The 17,500-nt window shown below is 40.4% G+C and overlaps 1 protein-coding gene across 1 annotated transcript in view; it reads left to right on the top strand.

Moving 5' to 3' along the window:
* LOC147008451 (uncharacterized) overlaps positions 1-17,486 on the top strand; it is a 34,144-nt gene extending 16,658 nt beyond the window's left edge. Inside the window, exons 4-7 of the mRNA XM_085864485.1 lie at positions 843-986; positions 12,989-13,116; positions 13,820-13,945; positions 16,351-17,486. Of these exons, the coding sequence (XP_085720611.1) occupies positions 843-986; positions 12,989-13,116; positions 13,820-13,945; positions 16,351-16,788 (836 nt within the window). The 3' untranslated portion in view covers positions 16,789-17,486. The remainder of the gene's footprint in view (positions 1-842; positions 987-12,988; positions 13,117-13,819; positions 13,946-16,350) is intronic.
* The last annotated feature ends 14 nt before the right edge of the window (positions 17,487-17,500 follow it).

Genomic DNA, 17,500 nt, shown 5'->3' with positions numbered 1-17,500 from the left:
AGAAAATTTACTAAAATAAAAACTATTAATTTTGGTGTCTTCATGAAATCGTTGCCAGCATGACATTGGGGGGGGGGGGGGTGTTCTTTCTTTCAAATGATTAGCTGGGTTTTTTAGAAATTTTTTTTAACCTTTTTGGTTTTCATTCCCATGACTGCTTTTTGAGTGAGAGGCTTCACTTGTATCGGTTTCATGTGATGGAGTGGCAACTTGTTCAGAATTAATTCTCAGCTTCAGAAATGCTCATAACTTCTGAGTGCCCTGATATGCTGTCAAGAGTGTGGACCTTCCCACCTACCTATTGGTGATGCCATGCTTCCCAATTAATCATAGAATTATGACTATAGATGTTATTCACAACATCAATTTGTACACATTACGATGTTCCTCCTACTATCCTCGTCACAGCCTGGTGATGATCATCTGAAGCTATATATTTAGGTTTTGAATAAGGCATACCATTGCTCAAATCATTCTGCAAGCTTTTAGCTCATGTCTTCCTTTTGGAAACCGATAAATATTGACGGACCTGTCTCGATATAGTGCTTTCTTCATCTTTTTTTTAATATACATCTTTGTGTTTCATATCAACTTAATGTGGCTGCTGAAATTCCTTCCACATTATGTTGCTTGGGTGTATAAGAAATATATTTTTTAATTTTGTGTTTTTTTTTTTTAATTCGAGGATAAAATATCCAACGATAAAACACTTTATTGCATGAATATTGTCCTTGTGTATTTGTGAAGGGCTTGGATTAAGCTGGAAATGTACATTGGGATTAATTCATCCTGTTACAACTTGTTTTGGCTGTGGTACTGATTTTTGTTTTATTATCCTGCAGAAAAAAACAACAACCTGGTACCTCGAGAACATAATCCGGTGTTGTCAGTCTCCGAACGGCTGCTGGGAATCAAGCAAGTAATGCAACAGACAATTGACCGAGCTACTGATGCTTCCACTGATGCGACATCGGATACTACAAGTGGTATGTGGCTTAACAAAAAGGTTCGGCCACTGCAGACCTTTACCGATAACTTTGTTGCCAAAAATATCAGCACACCTTGAAGATACCAAAAGCACAAGATGCTTGAATTGGAAATGCCTCTTGTACTTTTCTTGCTCTTTGTGTTTTGTCCCTCCTGCGAACCCCTCCCTCACTTGACCTTTAAACCTGTTTACTTATTTTGTAGTGAGTTGATATACTTGTGAGCGTAGCTCAATTGTAACCACTTCACTGATCTTAATATTCATAAGTTTTTATTTTTTTTGTTTTTTAAATTTCATTAATTAATTCATCCCTCATAGCTTCAACTAACGTACTATTTTTATGTTGTCCTTCCTCTTTATGCTCGAAGGACCATCAAAATCAAGGCCCAAATCAAAAATGCCAAAAGCATAAAGACCCAATGGTGTTTCTCCCATTGTCAGCTGCACCTTGCCTTGTTCCTGCAACAAAAACAAAACAAGCAGCCATAGACTAGTACTTACGAAATCATCAACTTGACCTCTGACCTTGTTTAATAAAAGCTGTCTCTCGAGAAGGTAGCAACGCAAACCAGAAGTTTCTACGATGATTCTGTACCAAACCATCAAAAATCGAATGTTTGACCTCACTGTGACCTTGACCTTTGACTGATTTTGACCAAAATCTAACCAGCGCTAGCAATCACCCTCCTGAATCACGTGGTGTAATTTGACATTGGTAGCTTTTTCCGTTCTCGAGTTATCGTGCCTACAAACAAACACACAAACACACAAACACACAAACACACAAACACACAAACACACACACACACACACACACACACACACACACACACACACACACACACACAAACAGAGGACGGAAGTCATCAATATACTTACGAAATCTAAAGATTTCGTAAGTAACAACCCATAAAACCCAATAAAGGCCCATGTTAAAATAAAGGCCCAAAGTATAAAGCATACATTACCTTGAAGGGCATTCGGTAGAGCGCATACCTCCACCACGCAATGCCTGATCCACGAGAACATATCAGGCCCACTACATTTTTGAGATATCATACGATATATCATTTTTTGGCCCTATTTCTGAATGATGAAGAATCACTTTTTAAAATTCTAGTCGTCCGATCCGGATCTTCATCAAAATCTAATCAGTGCGTCCTTGTCACACACCCAACTTGTCCACAAAATTTCATCTGAATTTGTCCACAACTTTTTGAGATCTCCTGCACACAAACAAACAAACAGACAAATGAAAAATCTTCGATTTTGCAAGTAACAAACAGACAGAAAGGGGTGAAAACATAGCATCCTTCACCTTTAATTCTTCAGCTAGGGGGGTCCTCGTGTGCAAAAAATGTACCCTAAGTTACTCACTGGAATTTTGAAATTGACCACTTCCCTTAACAGAAAAACTTGGTTACCATTTCCATAACCCGGCAATAAGTGCGAAAATGGTGCCTCATTTGGGGGTTCCGACAGAAATTGTCGGGCCAATTATTAGGGGTAGTGGCAATGAAAACGACTGTTACTTTGCAATCTTACACCCTAGAAACACAAACTATCCCTCAAAATGTTGGTCTTGAGACCCTCTTTCATATGATATGCAAATTAGGTTCATTGATTCAAGAATCAGGTTACTAGAGGTCAAAAGGTCACAAAAATTTGGGTCAAGTGAAAATCTGACCTATCTCTGAAACATGCCCCACAGAACATCCATATTTTACCCTCTCTGAGGGTCTATCCCATCACCATAGGTGCCAAGGAACACAATCATATGAATAAAGTGGAATTTGTTGCAATAAAATGAAAACGGCACAGAATGGAAAGCGGTCGACTTTCAATCTGATCACTTTTTGGCCACCGCTTAAACGATTTCCTGTTGGGAAACTTAAATGGTTATTATGTCACGTCCGTTCACCCTAAATAGACAAATTAACCCTTAATAGTGTCGTAGATAGAAAAATCGTGCAGATTATGATACAAGCATCAAATTTGCCATTTCTGTTCTGCAGTGCTTTCTGATCAAATCTGCCTGATTGGCCATTTGAAAATCCAAATTTTGAAAAATTTGAAAAAAAAAAAAACTTCAAAAAAATTTGAAGTCACAGTTGGCTGAAATTCTTGAAGCGCAAGTGAACATCCCAGACAGAGAACCAAGGAGAGATGCAGTCATCATTGATGGCTCAGCACTTATCAATGCCCTACCTCCACGCACTTCAAAGATATTTTATGACGATGCTGAAGAAGACATCATCCCAAAGGTGGAATGCTATGGTGCCAGGTATGAGAGGGTGGACGTAGTGTTTGATGTGTACAAGAAGTCATATCTGAAGTCCGAGGCAAGGTCGAAAAGGGGGCAAGGAATCAGAAGAAGAGTGACAGGAACAAGTAAGACCACAAGTAACTGGAGAAGCTTTTGTCGAGATGACAGCAACAAGACTGAGCTGTTTCACTTCCTTGCGGAAAAGATGTGTGAAGCACAGAGGCCAAGCACAGTCATTGTCACAAAAGGAGAAGATGCCATTAGCAACACAAGGAAGTCACTGGATGCTGTGTCTCCATGTTGTCATGAAGAAGCTGACACTCGAATATTTGTACACGCCAGGGATGCAACGACGGATGGTAGCAAGTCCATTATCATTAAGGCTAATGACATGGACGTACTAGTCATAGCAATATCAGTACTGCCATCCTTACAGGAACTAGGTCTTGAGAACATGTGGATTGCCTTTGGCCAAGGAGCCAAGGTGCGATGGATTCCAGTCCATGAGGTAGTTTCTGCAATAGGGCCTGAGAAAGCTCGAGGGATCCCATACTTCCATGCGTTCACTGGATGTGACGTCGTGTCTGCCTTCCGCGGTAAAGGGAAGAAAACTGCATGGCAGTCTTGGAACGTATTTGATGATGTTTCTGAAACATTCACCAATCTCAGCCTGCATCCAACATTGATTCGTGATCTTGAATTTTTTGAAAAAAAATTTTTTTTCAAATTTTTCAAAATTTGGATTTTCAAATGGCCAATCAGGCAGATTTGATTAGAATCCCCTGGAGAACAAATGTGCCAAATTTGATGCTTGTATCATCATTTGCACGATTCCTCTCAAAAATTGCTGTTATCTGCCCCACTATAAACTGTTTGCCTTAGAAGACTCTTCCATGTGATATTACTTTTATGGAGATTGGGCCAATAATGAGATCACTAGAGGTTAAAAGGTCATGTAAATTGGGGTCAAGTGAAAATTTCTGTGGAAAATGCACAACAGCACATGCCAGATCCATATTTTTGTCTTCTATTGGGGTCAAATTTTTTGGAATAGATACAAAAAATACAGATATGAATGGAATGTACTTAATGACCACCATAGGACCTAAACAATAAACGAAAACTGCCACTCCAACATAGCAAGTAAACACATACCAACTGGTGGAATGTGATTCTGGCTTGGAAATGCATATAAACTTATGAGTCAGTCACTTTCTGATGACACCAAATACATTTTGACATCTTGACTTTTCCGAGTCACTTTGACAAGTGCAAAATGTACAACAGAGATTGTTATAACCGCGGCAAGGACACCTCCGAGTTCCACACTTTTGACATGTGCAGTGGATTGCAATGTCTTCAGGAATTGGATTGTTCCCCCTGCTTGGGACCAGAAGATCATCGATAAATTTGAAACCAAATTGTCTAGGGTCAGAGGGTTCGCATGATGAGAGGAGGGACACCATCTCTTTTGTAGCAAAGTAGGCTCTCAAAATGTGCAACCGAATGGCATGACTTGTGGGTGGCAGGTCATCCAAACATGACCGCTTGGCATGATCATACCTGTGGCTTCGGAGCTGGGTCATGGTTTTCATTGTTGTTCCTTTCTTAAGGACCTGCATCAGATAGGCTTCTACTTTATCAATTACTGTATCCAAGTTACCTGTCGCCACCACAAAGTCCTTTAACTACATCTCTGGATTGGCTATTATAGCAGCATGCTTGGTTCCAACTTTACTTGTGTCGTCACACCCAGTTAGTGTGTAGACAGCAGGCAAAACCTGACACAAACTTCGTCCGATCCTCTTTGAAAGGATATGTATCGGAATGTATCTTGTCGAGTCACCAACTCCTTCACCCAGAGTTCTTCGAGGCCGTTTGCATTCAGCTCGCTCCAGTATAACATCAGCAAAATTAACACATCCGTGTCTGACGATAGGACTATGATACGATTTTTACCTTGTTTAACAGTATGCATTGCATGTGGTATAATCCTCATGTCAGCCTCATGTCAGTATAATCCTATTGTGATGGTAACCTACCTGCAATTAAACTGGGGGAATTAATCGTTGGTTTCGTACAAGGTACCATATTTAAGTGTCATTTACCGATTTGATTGTGTTCCTTTGGCATTCTCATAGAAGACATAGATGAAAAAATATGGATCTGGCATGTGCTGTTGTGCATTTTCCACAGAAATTTTCACTTGACCCCAATTTCCGTCACCTTCTGACCTCTAGTGACCTCATTATTGGCCCAACCTCCATGAAGGTAATATCACATGGAAGAGTCTTCTAAGGCAAACAGTTTCAGGGTTAATTTGTCTATCGAGGGTGAGCGGGCATGACATAATAACCATTTAAGTTTCCCAACAGGAAATTGTTTAAGCGGTGGCCAAAAATTGATCAGATTGAAAGTCGACCGCTTTCCATTCTGTGCTGTTTTCATTTTATTGCAACAAATTCCACTTTATTCATATGATTGTGTTCTTTGGCACCTATGGTGATGGGATAGACCCTCAGAGAGGGTAAAATATGGATGTGGCATGTTCTGTGGGGCATGTTTCAGAGCTAGGTCAGATTTTCACTTGACCCAAATTTTCGTGACCTTTTGACCTCTAGTGATCTGACTCTTGAACCAATGAACCTAATTTGCTTATCATATGCAAGAGGGTCTCAAGACCGACATTTTGAGGGGTAGTTTGTGTTTCTAGGGTGTAAGACTGCAAAGTAACAGTCGTTTTCATTTCCACTACCCTAATAATTGGCCCGACAATTTCCGTTGGAACCCCCAAAAGAGGCACAATTTTCGCACTTATTGCCGGGTTATGTAAATGGTAACCAAGTTTTCCTGTTAAGGGAAGTGGTCAACTTCAAAATTCCAGTGAGTAACTTAGGGTACTTTTTTTTGCACACGAGGACCCCCCCCCAGCTGATGCATTACTTTGGTGGCAGAGGTAATAACCTATTAATGACCCTGTTCCGAGTACAACTTAATGATATTTGATTATCTGGAGAACCCTCTCTTCCTTTTTGCAGATGACACCACACATTGTCTCAGACAGTACCCACATCCCACTGACAGGCACACAGCAACTGTGTCACTCTGTTAATCTGGAAAGGATCAGATTCTCGTCAAATACTCAAAGGTTTCTCCCTGTCTCTTCAGAAGGATTGTCAAACAAATCCACCTATATATTTACCTCCGCCACCAAAGGTAGACGAAGGTTATGTTTTAACCCCTGTCTGTCTCTGTCTGTCTGTCTGTTTGTTACTTGCAAAAATCGAAGATTTTTCAATTGTATTGGTTGGTCGTATGTGTTTGTACTTCGCAAAAAATTTTTCTTGCCAAGTATGTTAATATTTTATGTTCATTTGTTGGTTTGTTACTTGCAAAATCGAAGATTTTTCAAGTATATTGGTCGGTCGACTTTGCAATTATATTTATCTGTTTGTCTGTCAAATGCCTACAGAACACAATTTCAAACTGATCTTCACAAACGTTCACCACCTGGTATAGTTTGTCAAAAGCAAGAAGCCTATTGTTTTTGAGGTCAAAAGGTGAAAAAATCAACACAGGCCAAAGGTCAACAACTTTGTCAAATTTCTAAAATCCTCAATTTTCATCCAATTGACTTGAAATTTGAAACAAATTTGCATACCAGCTCACTGAATTCAACCACCAATTATTTTTCAGGTCAAATTTGTTTTAGGGATTACACAAGTATCGTGCTCTGCATGTCTTTATTGTTATCTTGCCAAAACAAAGTTTTTGCAAGATATGTTAGTCAGCTTGTATGTTTTTTTTTTGTTGTTTCTTTGTTTGTTTGTTTGTTTGTTTGTAATCACGTATAAAAAATTCTGCAGAGCACAGTTATCATTGGATATTTTTGTAACTTCGCATATCAGAGACCTATAGAGGTCCCTTTCAGTGCACAAAATTTTGAAGGTCAAGGTCAAAGGTCAAGGTCACTTTGTCGCAAATCAGGGGAGTCGACGAAACCCTTATTTTTTGAGTAATTTTGATCGGATCGTCTTCAAACTTCATGGGAATATAGTTCATGGTCTGGCACTCAGCTGATTAATTTTTGGTGGTGATTGGCCTTGACCTTCATGGTTAGCGCCTTAGGTGAAACATATTTGACCCCAAGGTCAAATTTTCAAGTTTTAGGAACCATATCGTTTAGTACCTCAAATTGAACACCTCGATGAGTGCTTTCTAGATATGTCAAGCTTGAGACATTATGACGTCATTTAGTGATGTTATGAGGCAAAAGCATATTTTTCATGGTTACTCTAGAACGATTCTCATCGGAATCTCTTGGAGGCAGATATTCCTCAAGGAGTCGCTCCTGGTGGATAGCAGCTCTGTTTACCTCAGTGTGACCTTAAAGAAGTCACACGTGGTCACCTTTTGGCAAGAAACGGGTCACCCTGTGGGTGACATTGGTTTATTTGTTTTTCTGTCTGTGAACAAGATATCTCAAAAAGTTGTGGACGGATTTGGACGAAATTTGGTGGAGAGGTTGGGTGTGTGACAAGGAAGAATAGATTCGATTTTGCTGGAGATCCGAGACTGGATTGGAGAATTTTTTCATCTTTCTTAAGTGATTCCTCACCATTGAGAGATGGGGCCAACAACTATATGTGGCATGATATTTCAAAAAGTCGTGGACAAGTCATGACAAAACTATGTGGATGAGTTGGTTAAGTGACGAGAACAAGCTTATTCGATTGTGGCTCAGGTCCGGATCCATATCCGGCCTATTGGTGGGATATAAAATGTAAACTGTTCAGCCTGGCAGAGGTATGCGCTCTTCCGAGTGCCGTTCTCGATCCATAAGCAACCACTGGAAGATCAGTTTTTCAACTTCCAGGTCTCACCATCAGCTCTGACATCTCCTGGGTAGATTATATGTCAAAGCTGTTCTCCAAAGCCACCCGTAGGCTGTGGATCCTCAGTCATGCTAAGTCCTTCCTTGGGAAATCTGAAGTTCTCTCTGCATTTGTCTCGACATGAAAATTGTACTGATCGCCAGTTTTTTTGTTTGTTTGTTTTGAAAACAATGTCGAGGCTCGTATAAGAGCTAACACACAAAACATATAACAAAGGGAGCAGGAGACAGGAGGGGCGGGACAGGGACGCACAAAAGAGTGGGGAACAGACATTAGGAGATCTGTGGAAGGGAGAGGGATGGGGGTGGGGAACATGGGGAATACAAGATGGACATTACTGGGACTTTCAGGAAGGAAAGCAGGGAATTTGAAGAAGGTGGGTTTGGGGTGGATTAACTGGGGTAGAAAAGATCATGTCTTTGGATTGGGGAAGATAAGAGAGGTGGTGAACTGCTGTTTTGAAGACTGGAGGGAAGAGTGGGATTGAAGAGAGTATGGGAGTTTGTTACAAAGGTGGGCAAAAGAGGAAGGAAAAAGTGAAGGTGAGCAGTGATTCTTGATTTTAGTAGTTTCACCAGAAGGGGGTTGCTGGCGGATCTTGAGTGCCCTGCGGAAATATGGTGGGGGGGGGCATATCTCAGACAGAGCAGGGGGGGCGAGACTGGAGATGAGATGGAAGAAGACAAGAAATATCACCGACCTGCCTGCAGTGAGAGAGTGAGAGACGCAAAGACTCAGCTTCATCACGGGAGATACCAATGATTCTAAGTGCCTTGGTTTCCACAGAGTGAAGCTGAGAAAGGTGTCAGGTGGGAACACCAGCCCAGAATGGAGAGCAGTACTCCATCAGGCTGCGGATGAAAGCTTTGTATGTGGTCAGGAGCTCAGGTGTGCCAAGGAAGGACTTTGCATGACAGAGGATGCCCAGATGGCAACTGGCTTTGGAGGCCAGCTTGGAAATGTGGCTTTCCCAGTATGAAATGGCATGCATGTTTCAAACCTATCACACTTGTATGCTGTGGCATGAAAAGCTCTCAACATCACTGGCATCTCTTACAAAGAAGCAGAAGCACAGGGCCGACTGCTTTATTAGCTTACTTGGAACGTAGTTCAGGTGAGCTTACGGGATGGTGCGTCATCAGTCTGTACGTCTGTCCGTCTGTAAACACTTGCAACTTCTTCTCTGAAACTGCTACTGTGATTGTGACCAAACTTGGCTGAAATGATCTTTGATGTGGTAGCACTCAAGTTTGTTCATGGCATTCTCCCCCTCTATCTATAAGTATGCCATCAAAAGGTTTAACGGTCCCAAAACTTCTTGAATTTCAATCGACTTTGGCTGCCATTTTGGATTACAGGAAAACCTTTAACAATCTTCTCTCAAACCACTGAACCAATCAATGTAGAACTTTAAATGTGTGATAAATTACCCAAGGGAAATGTAGTTTATTAACAATGACTTCATCAGTCACGTGGTGTGACATCCATATTGAACCATAAGAAAACCTTTAGAAAATCTCCTTCTTTGAAATCGCTTGCCTGATCGATGCAAAACTTCACTCATGTGATTGACTACACGTAAGAAGTATAGTTAAATAATTATGTCATTGGTCACATGGTTTGTCAGCCATATTGAATCAAAGGAGAGCCTTTAAAATTCATCCTCTATGAAACCACTTAACCAATCAGTGCGAAACATAAAATATATGATTAACAACCGATGGGAGCGTTTGAGTAAAAGAAACTGATCCGAAACACAATATGGCCGCCACCTTCTCTGGAAGGTGAAACATAAGGTTTCATAATAAGGTTTTCATAAGGTTTTCATAAGGAAAACCAGAGATGTCAGGAGAAGTCAATTTTGAAGAAACTGAAAAACAAAGTTTCAAGACTTTGGTGGACTGTTTCATAACTGTCATATAGATTTCTTTTCCAGTAAAAGGAAGAGTGATCATTGGCCGATCACATTAAGCATGTAGCATTTGCCAAGCTTCTGTGTTATTTAATTTAAGAGCAAAGAACGAATCAATGTTGCAAACTGACATCACTGGTTATTCCCTTGTTTAATAATTGCCATGCAATTTTAACCCAGGATGTGTCGCAAATCCATGCTTGTTGGTTATTAGCATACATTACATGACTGGTGATCACAGATTATTTTTTTTCAACATTAAACGGTCATTGTTTTTTTTGTTTGATTGGTGTTCAACGCCATGCTCAAGGGTATTTCGCTTATATGACGACAGATTCTCCATTTCTTACTCCGTACGACTTAATATGATGGGAAACCAAGGATAAACCACCCCCGCGAATGCCGAAGTCACCTCATGTGACTCCCTCATATACCGAAGCAGGTGGATTGGGCGGTGGGTACATCGAATGAGGATGGGTACTCAGACGCGCTAACCATTAAGCCACGGCGTGGGTCCCATAAAAGTCACAATAAAGGTTTGACCAGGCTTGAACCACGATATGCACCAACTACGGAGCCCATGATATAACCAAATAGGCCATTGTAGTGCTCAGAGTTTATGCTGTGAAAGTTTTACAACCTTTCATTTTTTAGTTTCTCAACTCTGAATATTATGGTGGAACAGTTAACATGAATGAAAGGGAGATAACCAGGAGTAAAGTACTGACAACTCTGGGTTTCTACTTGTTCAGCTTTGACAACACTTGTTTTTTCATTGCACGACTAAACTTTATACCATATAAATTATGTGACACCCCTGGTTATTTGTTAAAGTAATATTGTGAGAGGAAACCTTATGTTGCCAACAATTGGCAGGTGCAATAACCCTGAAATTTATGAAAAGTGACATCTCTGGTTTTCCCCTTGTGGTCTTCATATATTTTTTTCCAGATGAAAAATATTTAAAAAGTGAGTTTTAGAACAAAAAAGGGGAAAAGGAGAACTGTTTTTTTAATATCCAGTTTTGGAACAGAAATACATGGAAAAAATAGGTTCTGTTCTGTTGTGTATGGCAGCTTGGCTGCCAGGTACTTATCATTTCTTAGAGGTGCAGCTGTGTGCCTGTGCCCCTCTGCTGATACTGTGCCCCTCTACCAGTACACTGGTACTCATTTTGCTGACCTTGAAAGGATGACAGGCTGAGTTAATGGTTTGTAAGGGAGGGATTTTGTATTCATTGATAAATCGGTTTATATGTTGCTCGAGCAGAGATACCCATCATTGCGGACAAAATGGGTGACGAATGCTTTGTCTGACCATTGCAGGATGACCAGGTGTCTTGTATGTTACAGGATCGTCCTGTTTAATACTTTCCTTGTACGCCATTTGTGTCCATGCCGTGTCCCACCGTCATGTCCGTGAGGTGTTGATGTCCCTTGACAGTGGATGGGGATTATGGTTGGATGGTGGGGGGGTGAGGGGTGATGGTGGGTATTGTGGGGGTGATTATTGTGGGGTGATGGTGGATGGAAAGGGGTGTGGGATGGTGGTGTGGATTGTGGGGGGTGGGGGATGGTGGAGGGGGGATCCTGAAAGTTTTAGCATCCTTGGTCAAATCCTCTTCTCTTGGGGTAGATGATGTCATGATACATACGTACTTTCTCTCCACGATAAATTATTAAACGGTGGTTCATTTGATTTGCAGTCATTTTGTTGTAGATAATTTTTTTCTGGTGGTGTTGTGGTAATTGCCGGACAATGGCAACAGGTGTTTGATTCACTGCTCAAATCGTCCATGTACATGTGCCAGTAGTTAGGTCGAGATGATGTTGCAGTTTCGAGCGATGGCTGTTTCTTCCACTTAATCATGGGGATGGCATCTTCTCTCAATTGTGGCAGATAGCCACAAGATCTAGCCATCTCTGTTATTTCATAACAGTGTTCTGTAACATGGTCCGAACACAAAAGCAAACATTTTCTCAGCCTGATCTACATTCGGGGTATTTCTGACAAACCTCGTACAATTCCTTGTAAACTTAGGGTCTTTCGGCCATTGGTGTAGCATGACACCATCTTGGTTTGTATTGCTATACAAGCACCAGGGACGCATCGACTTGGCGTATTTGTGTAAAATCGAAAATTATTCGCCGTTTGAGTTAAATCGTACCACAATGTCACCTGTAAACAGTACAGATCTGGCAATCGACTCCCTGGTGTGACGTCACGGTTAACCTGAAGATTTCGACTTTTAATCACAAATTTACCTACTTCATAATTCGGAAATCAGAAAAAGACAACTATTTGTCGGGTAGCGAGGGATAGATTAGCATCGAGGTGGTTTGACCATTTGGGGTTGCCCTTTTAATCAGTCTGTTTCACCCTACTCTTCCCTATAGCATTTCAAGTTGGCAGTGTACCATCACTACCTGTCGTCCCTTATATCTTTATTAACCCCATTCCTCACTCCCCACACCTCTTTCATAAAAATGATGAATTCAAAGGGGTGAGAATGAGGTCGGAAATTCTGCCATAAATCGATTCAAATCAAATTGAGCAAATATTTTTCCTGTATTTGTGACTAAATAGATAGCAACCATATTTTGCAACAAATTAGCAATTACCTTGCAACGGTAACATTGCAACCACGTTCAGAAATGTGTCTCCATTGGATTAGTTACCATTATTTTGTCACCGATTGTTCACATTTCTTATTTGCAGCTCCTTGAATGGCTGAGGAGTGCATTGATGGCTCATCGTTAATCAGTTTTTGTTTCTTGGGATTACAAGTTTTACGAGAGCTGCTAGCTCTAATTGTGATATTTAACTTTCCGATCAATCAGCATATTCTCATTCAATACCCAAATGACTACAATTGGAATCAAATATAGCTATTTGATCTTCAAAACTTTGTACCTTTTTCATTGCAGATACCTGCCGGCAAAAGTCAAGAAAGTCAGGAAATTCTACAGTTGTGGCATTTGATGCCCGGGAGCACTACAAGCTTATGATGCAGGCCTGCCAAATAGAGCTGACCAACCCACTTGAGGACCCAAAGGCAAGTGCAGCACATGGTCAAAGCAGTGGAACCACATTTGGCTTCCTCTGTTTATGAAAACATTCAACATGAATGGAGTGAAAGATGTGGGGGAAAGAAAAGGAGAAGAAATTAAAACCAAGAATGAGCTTGATTGATGTATCGACCTGTTTATATGCACAGGTCAAGGCAATTGTGGAAAATATGCACAACAACAGGGCAGAAGGGTATAGATGGACAAGGAAAAAGTTGATATTATTAAAAAGCAGATGTTGAGGGGATGTCTGAGAACATTTTGTGGAGGATGAAATGCAGACATTAAAAAATGAACCTGTTGCTGTATTTTAATATGTAATTAATCAACTGTAGTTAAATTGTTTCCTTATGGTTAAATATTGAGCATGTTCTTTATATTTTCTGGGGTGCAAAAATTCAAGAAGAAATACAAGAAAGATTTATGGAACTCTTACCATCACATAGAATGCCTCCTTTAAAAAAAATATTATACTGTTGTACATTGATTGAACGGATCCGTGGAACTTGTACTTGATCAAGTTTGTGTAGGACAAGGATGCGGTTCGAAAATCAATGAACACATACGGGATTTGAACCTGGCTTCCCCACAACATAAGCCAGGGATTCAGATGGGGTAATGAACAGGCCAAAACCATTTGTTGCTGCAGCCACATTGGATGACCAAACTACTGTTGTGCCTTTGTCCTAGGTGGCCTGTTGGCTGTTGGACACCGACGGTACGGTGCAGTCACTCATTAGTTTGGCCACTTCGTTTCTCCCTGAAATAGCACCAAATGTGATCGCAGCATCGCATATGCCTTTCATGATGTGTCAGGTAAGTTTCGTGTTTGTTGGGAAACCAAATATTTTGTGCAAAAACATTTTTGAAATCGAGAACTATAAAATTAATTTCTGTGAATTATTTAAAGGATGTGTCTCAACATTAGTCACTTTTTCATGTCGATATGTACTACGTTACTAATCATTTTTTTCAGTCCAGTAATATTGAAATGCTTCAAATTACACGGATGTTAAAAAGAAACGAGAGGAATTTCAACACAGCAACTGGTTTTCTGAGGTTTTCCTTTTAATACACCAAATTAACCTCTCAAAGGTATTTAGTTCAAATATGCAATGTTCTGAAGATGAAATCGAGCCAAAAATGTTTGGTTATGAGTAACTTTTCAAAGACGATAAAAGCAATAAAAAATATTGTTAATATTTTGGATAACTTAGCTAAAACTCAGCTGTAACGATTTGTAGATCAAATGAACTTCCATTCCAGAAATTATAGTCTTTCATCAATGATGTCATTCTTATTACACACAGGTTGTCATGCTATCATTGCTTGAGAGGATTGTGATGGGAACATTTCTAGTTCATTCCCTTTAGAGATATAACATATACAACCCACCTACCCACTGCCTTTTCACATTTCTGTGTACAGTACTATGTGCTCCACTTTTAAGAGGTGTCTCCACAGATTAGAAAAAAAAAACCCATTTCATTATCTTTTACAAATCATTTGACCACAATAGATTGTAAATAGGTGAGGGGTGAGAGGAATAGGGGTAGGAGAGGGAAGAGGAAAGGAAGGGAGAGATGGATAGGAGGGGTGGGGCCGTGGGAGAGAGAGAGAGAGAGAGAGAAAAGAGAGAGAGAGAGAGAGAGAGAGAGAGAGAGAGAGAGAGAGAGAGAGAGAGAGAGAGAGAGAGAGAGAGAGAGAGAGGAAGGTGAAGGTGTGGGAGGGGTGTTGGGAAGGATAGAGAGAGAGAGAATGAGAATGCTATTGTGAACAACGAGACAGAATTTAAAAGTGTGTTTCTTTTTTTTGTTTGTTTTTTTATGCCTACGCAGTCGAAGGCAAAAGTCATTGTTTTCAGGTTGACTGTCCGTTATTGTTTTTTTTTTTTCTGTTTGCTGGCCATTATCGTATTATTACAGCGTATCTGTCCGTTCCAGAGGCGTTAAATTTTTTTTCGAGTTGCCACAATAACATGTGAACCATTGAAGGGATTTTAAGCAAAATTGGCAGCTGCTCCGATTAAATTTTATGTTCACAAGGTCAAAGGTCGAAGATCATGTGACCTTTTAATTGAAAAATCTTTGTTACCATGAAAATTTGTGAACAACAGAAGGGATTTCAATCAAACTTGGCATAAGAGTATCGACTGCGATACGAATATGAACTGATTCAATTTTGGGTTCAACGGGTCAAAGGTCATGTGCCCATTGAAAATCATAGCAGACTTCGAAGCATCTGATGTTTTCTCTTTTCTACTTATCTCTCTTTTCTTTCTTGTGGTCTCTCTCATGTGACCTTTAATTTTTAATCTGACCTTTAATTAAGATCAAATGTAACAGTGGTTTGACATGTAACGCGGGTGGAGGTATATCCATTAATGCATTTACGTCAAATGCCATCTTATAGCTTCTTTTATTTATTTATAGGAGCAAGGCTCATGGAAGAGCAAGGTCGAGCTGACAGTGGGACAAATGTCAAGGGAATGAATGAACAGGAAAAGAGAAGAGGGAACACTCCCCTCCTCCCTTTCCTCTTTTGGTTTGGTTTGGAAAGGTGAATGAGCATAAAAAGGATAAAGAATTCGTGAAATAAGGAAATAACAGGCAGAATGAGTTAGTGATTGTTTCACATTTAAGAAGGTTTTTTTTTAAGATAAGGGGGGATGTTTAATAGAAAGTTGAGAAATGTGAAAGGAGTACACCTAGGATATAACAAAGATTACATGTAAAACCTATGACAAATAAGGAATGCTTTCCAGCTGAGGCCTGGAGAGTCTTTCCAGAGACACACAATCACAAGTTCAACAGGACACATCCAACAATCAAAACACAGGAATGGATTAATACATGACTAAGCAAATACGCGACAAGCAAATACACTACATTCAAGCTGTCCTTCCAACCTAACCAATGATGTTATAAATGTCATTTGGCAATACACCTTCCACTGCTCGGGAATTAAAACACTGCTCCTTTCTTTATATATTTTTTCTGCTCGCCACCATTTTTAAATGCTCACTTATTGTTGCCATTTGTTGGAATTTATCAAAAATAATGGTTGGATGAAATGGCCGTGTGTTTAAAAACGTGCATAAAGAGTTGTGTCTGCACCACCTGGGCATAAAAGTGAAACCGAAACTTGCATAGTTTGTTGAGTTTATAAATGTATGGGTTGCAATTTATGTGGATGGTACATATATTTGTGTGGTGATGAAGGGTAAACATGGCTTGGTGGATGGTGCGACTGCAAAGGAGAAGGAGGCGGAGGAGGAGGAAACCATAAAATACGCCGAGGGGTCTGCCACAGTGGGTTTACGGTCACGGAACCATCAAAGCCTGGCTTTGTGGGGGAAAGGACCTGGTTGGATACGGGCATCACTTGAAGTTGTGGTTTCCTTTGTTGCCATGGAAAGTTTGCGCCTTTCATTGGCAAAGCAAGAACTGTTGGGTAAAAAGCAACCTTGGCAAAAAATTGTTTTTATTCACTGTCACTACCCACATGAGCAAGGGAATTATCTGTTTACCAATCAACAGAATTATCTGTACCAGTTTTGTTTTTGCATGCTTTTTCTAAAACTGTGGGTCCAGTGGTGGCTTTGTCGTGATGACACTGGATTGACATTTCAGAGATGGTGGACTCAAAATTCATATTAAAGATTTTAATACAGGGCCTCCAGAAGTGAACACGTCTCAGTAGCTGGCTAATTTGGATTTGTTCATGAAAACCCTTCTGGCTCATCATTAACTGTGAAGGAGGAGGTAATTGACCTGTCCAGCTAAGTCTGGTCCATACATGATCATTGATGCCATTCCACACTGTGGTTTATTACCACCATCACCAAAGTTAGGCAGGTTATGTTTTCACCCCTGTTTGTCTGTCTGTCTCTATCTGTCTGTCCCTTTGAGCAGGGTATCTCAAAAAGTTACGGATGGATTTGGACAGAACTTGGTGGGCAGGTTAGGTGTGTGACAAGGACGAATTGATTATATTTTGTGGGGGATCCGGAGCCGGATAATACACTGTAATTTTATAAAATGATTATTCACAATTGAGAGATTCGGCCAAAAACAATATATAGCATGACATTTCAAAATGTTATGGGTGGGTTGTGACAAAACTTGGTGGATGAGTTGGGTAGGTGACAAGAACAGGCTGATTAGATTTTGGTTGAGGATAGCATACATATCTGGCCTATCAGTGGGATGCAAAACCGAAACTGCTCCGTCTGGCAGAGGTATGTGCTCCACCGAGGGACATTCCAGTTATAAATGCAATCGTAACTTCACCACTCTTCCCACCAATGATTGCTTCAGACTCATCCTGATTACCTGCTCTTCTCCGAGTTTGGGATGAATCATTCATTAA

Source organism: Eptatretus burgeri, chromosome 18, assembly GCF_056783735.1.
Source record: "Eptatretus burgeri isolate ZD-2024b chromosome 18, Ebu_testis_v1, whole genome shotgun sequence".
Taxonomy (NCBI): Eukaryota; Metazoa; Chordata; class Myxini; order Myxiniformes; family Myxinidae; genus Eptatretus; species Eptatretus burgeri.
The sequence above is the reverse complement of the archived record's forward strand: the minus strand, read 5'-3'. Positions and strand labels throughout refer to the sequence as shown.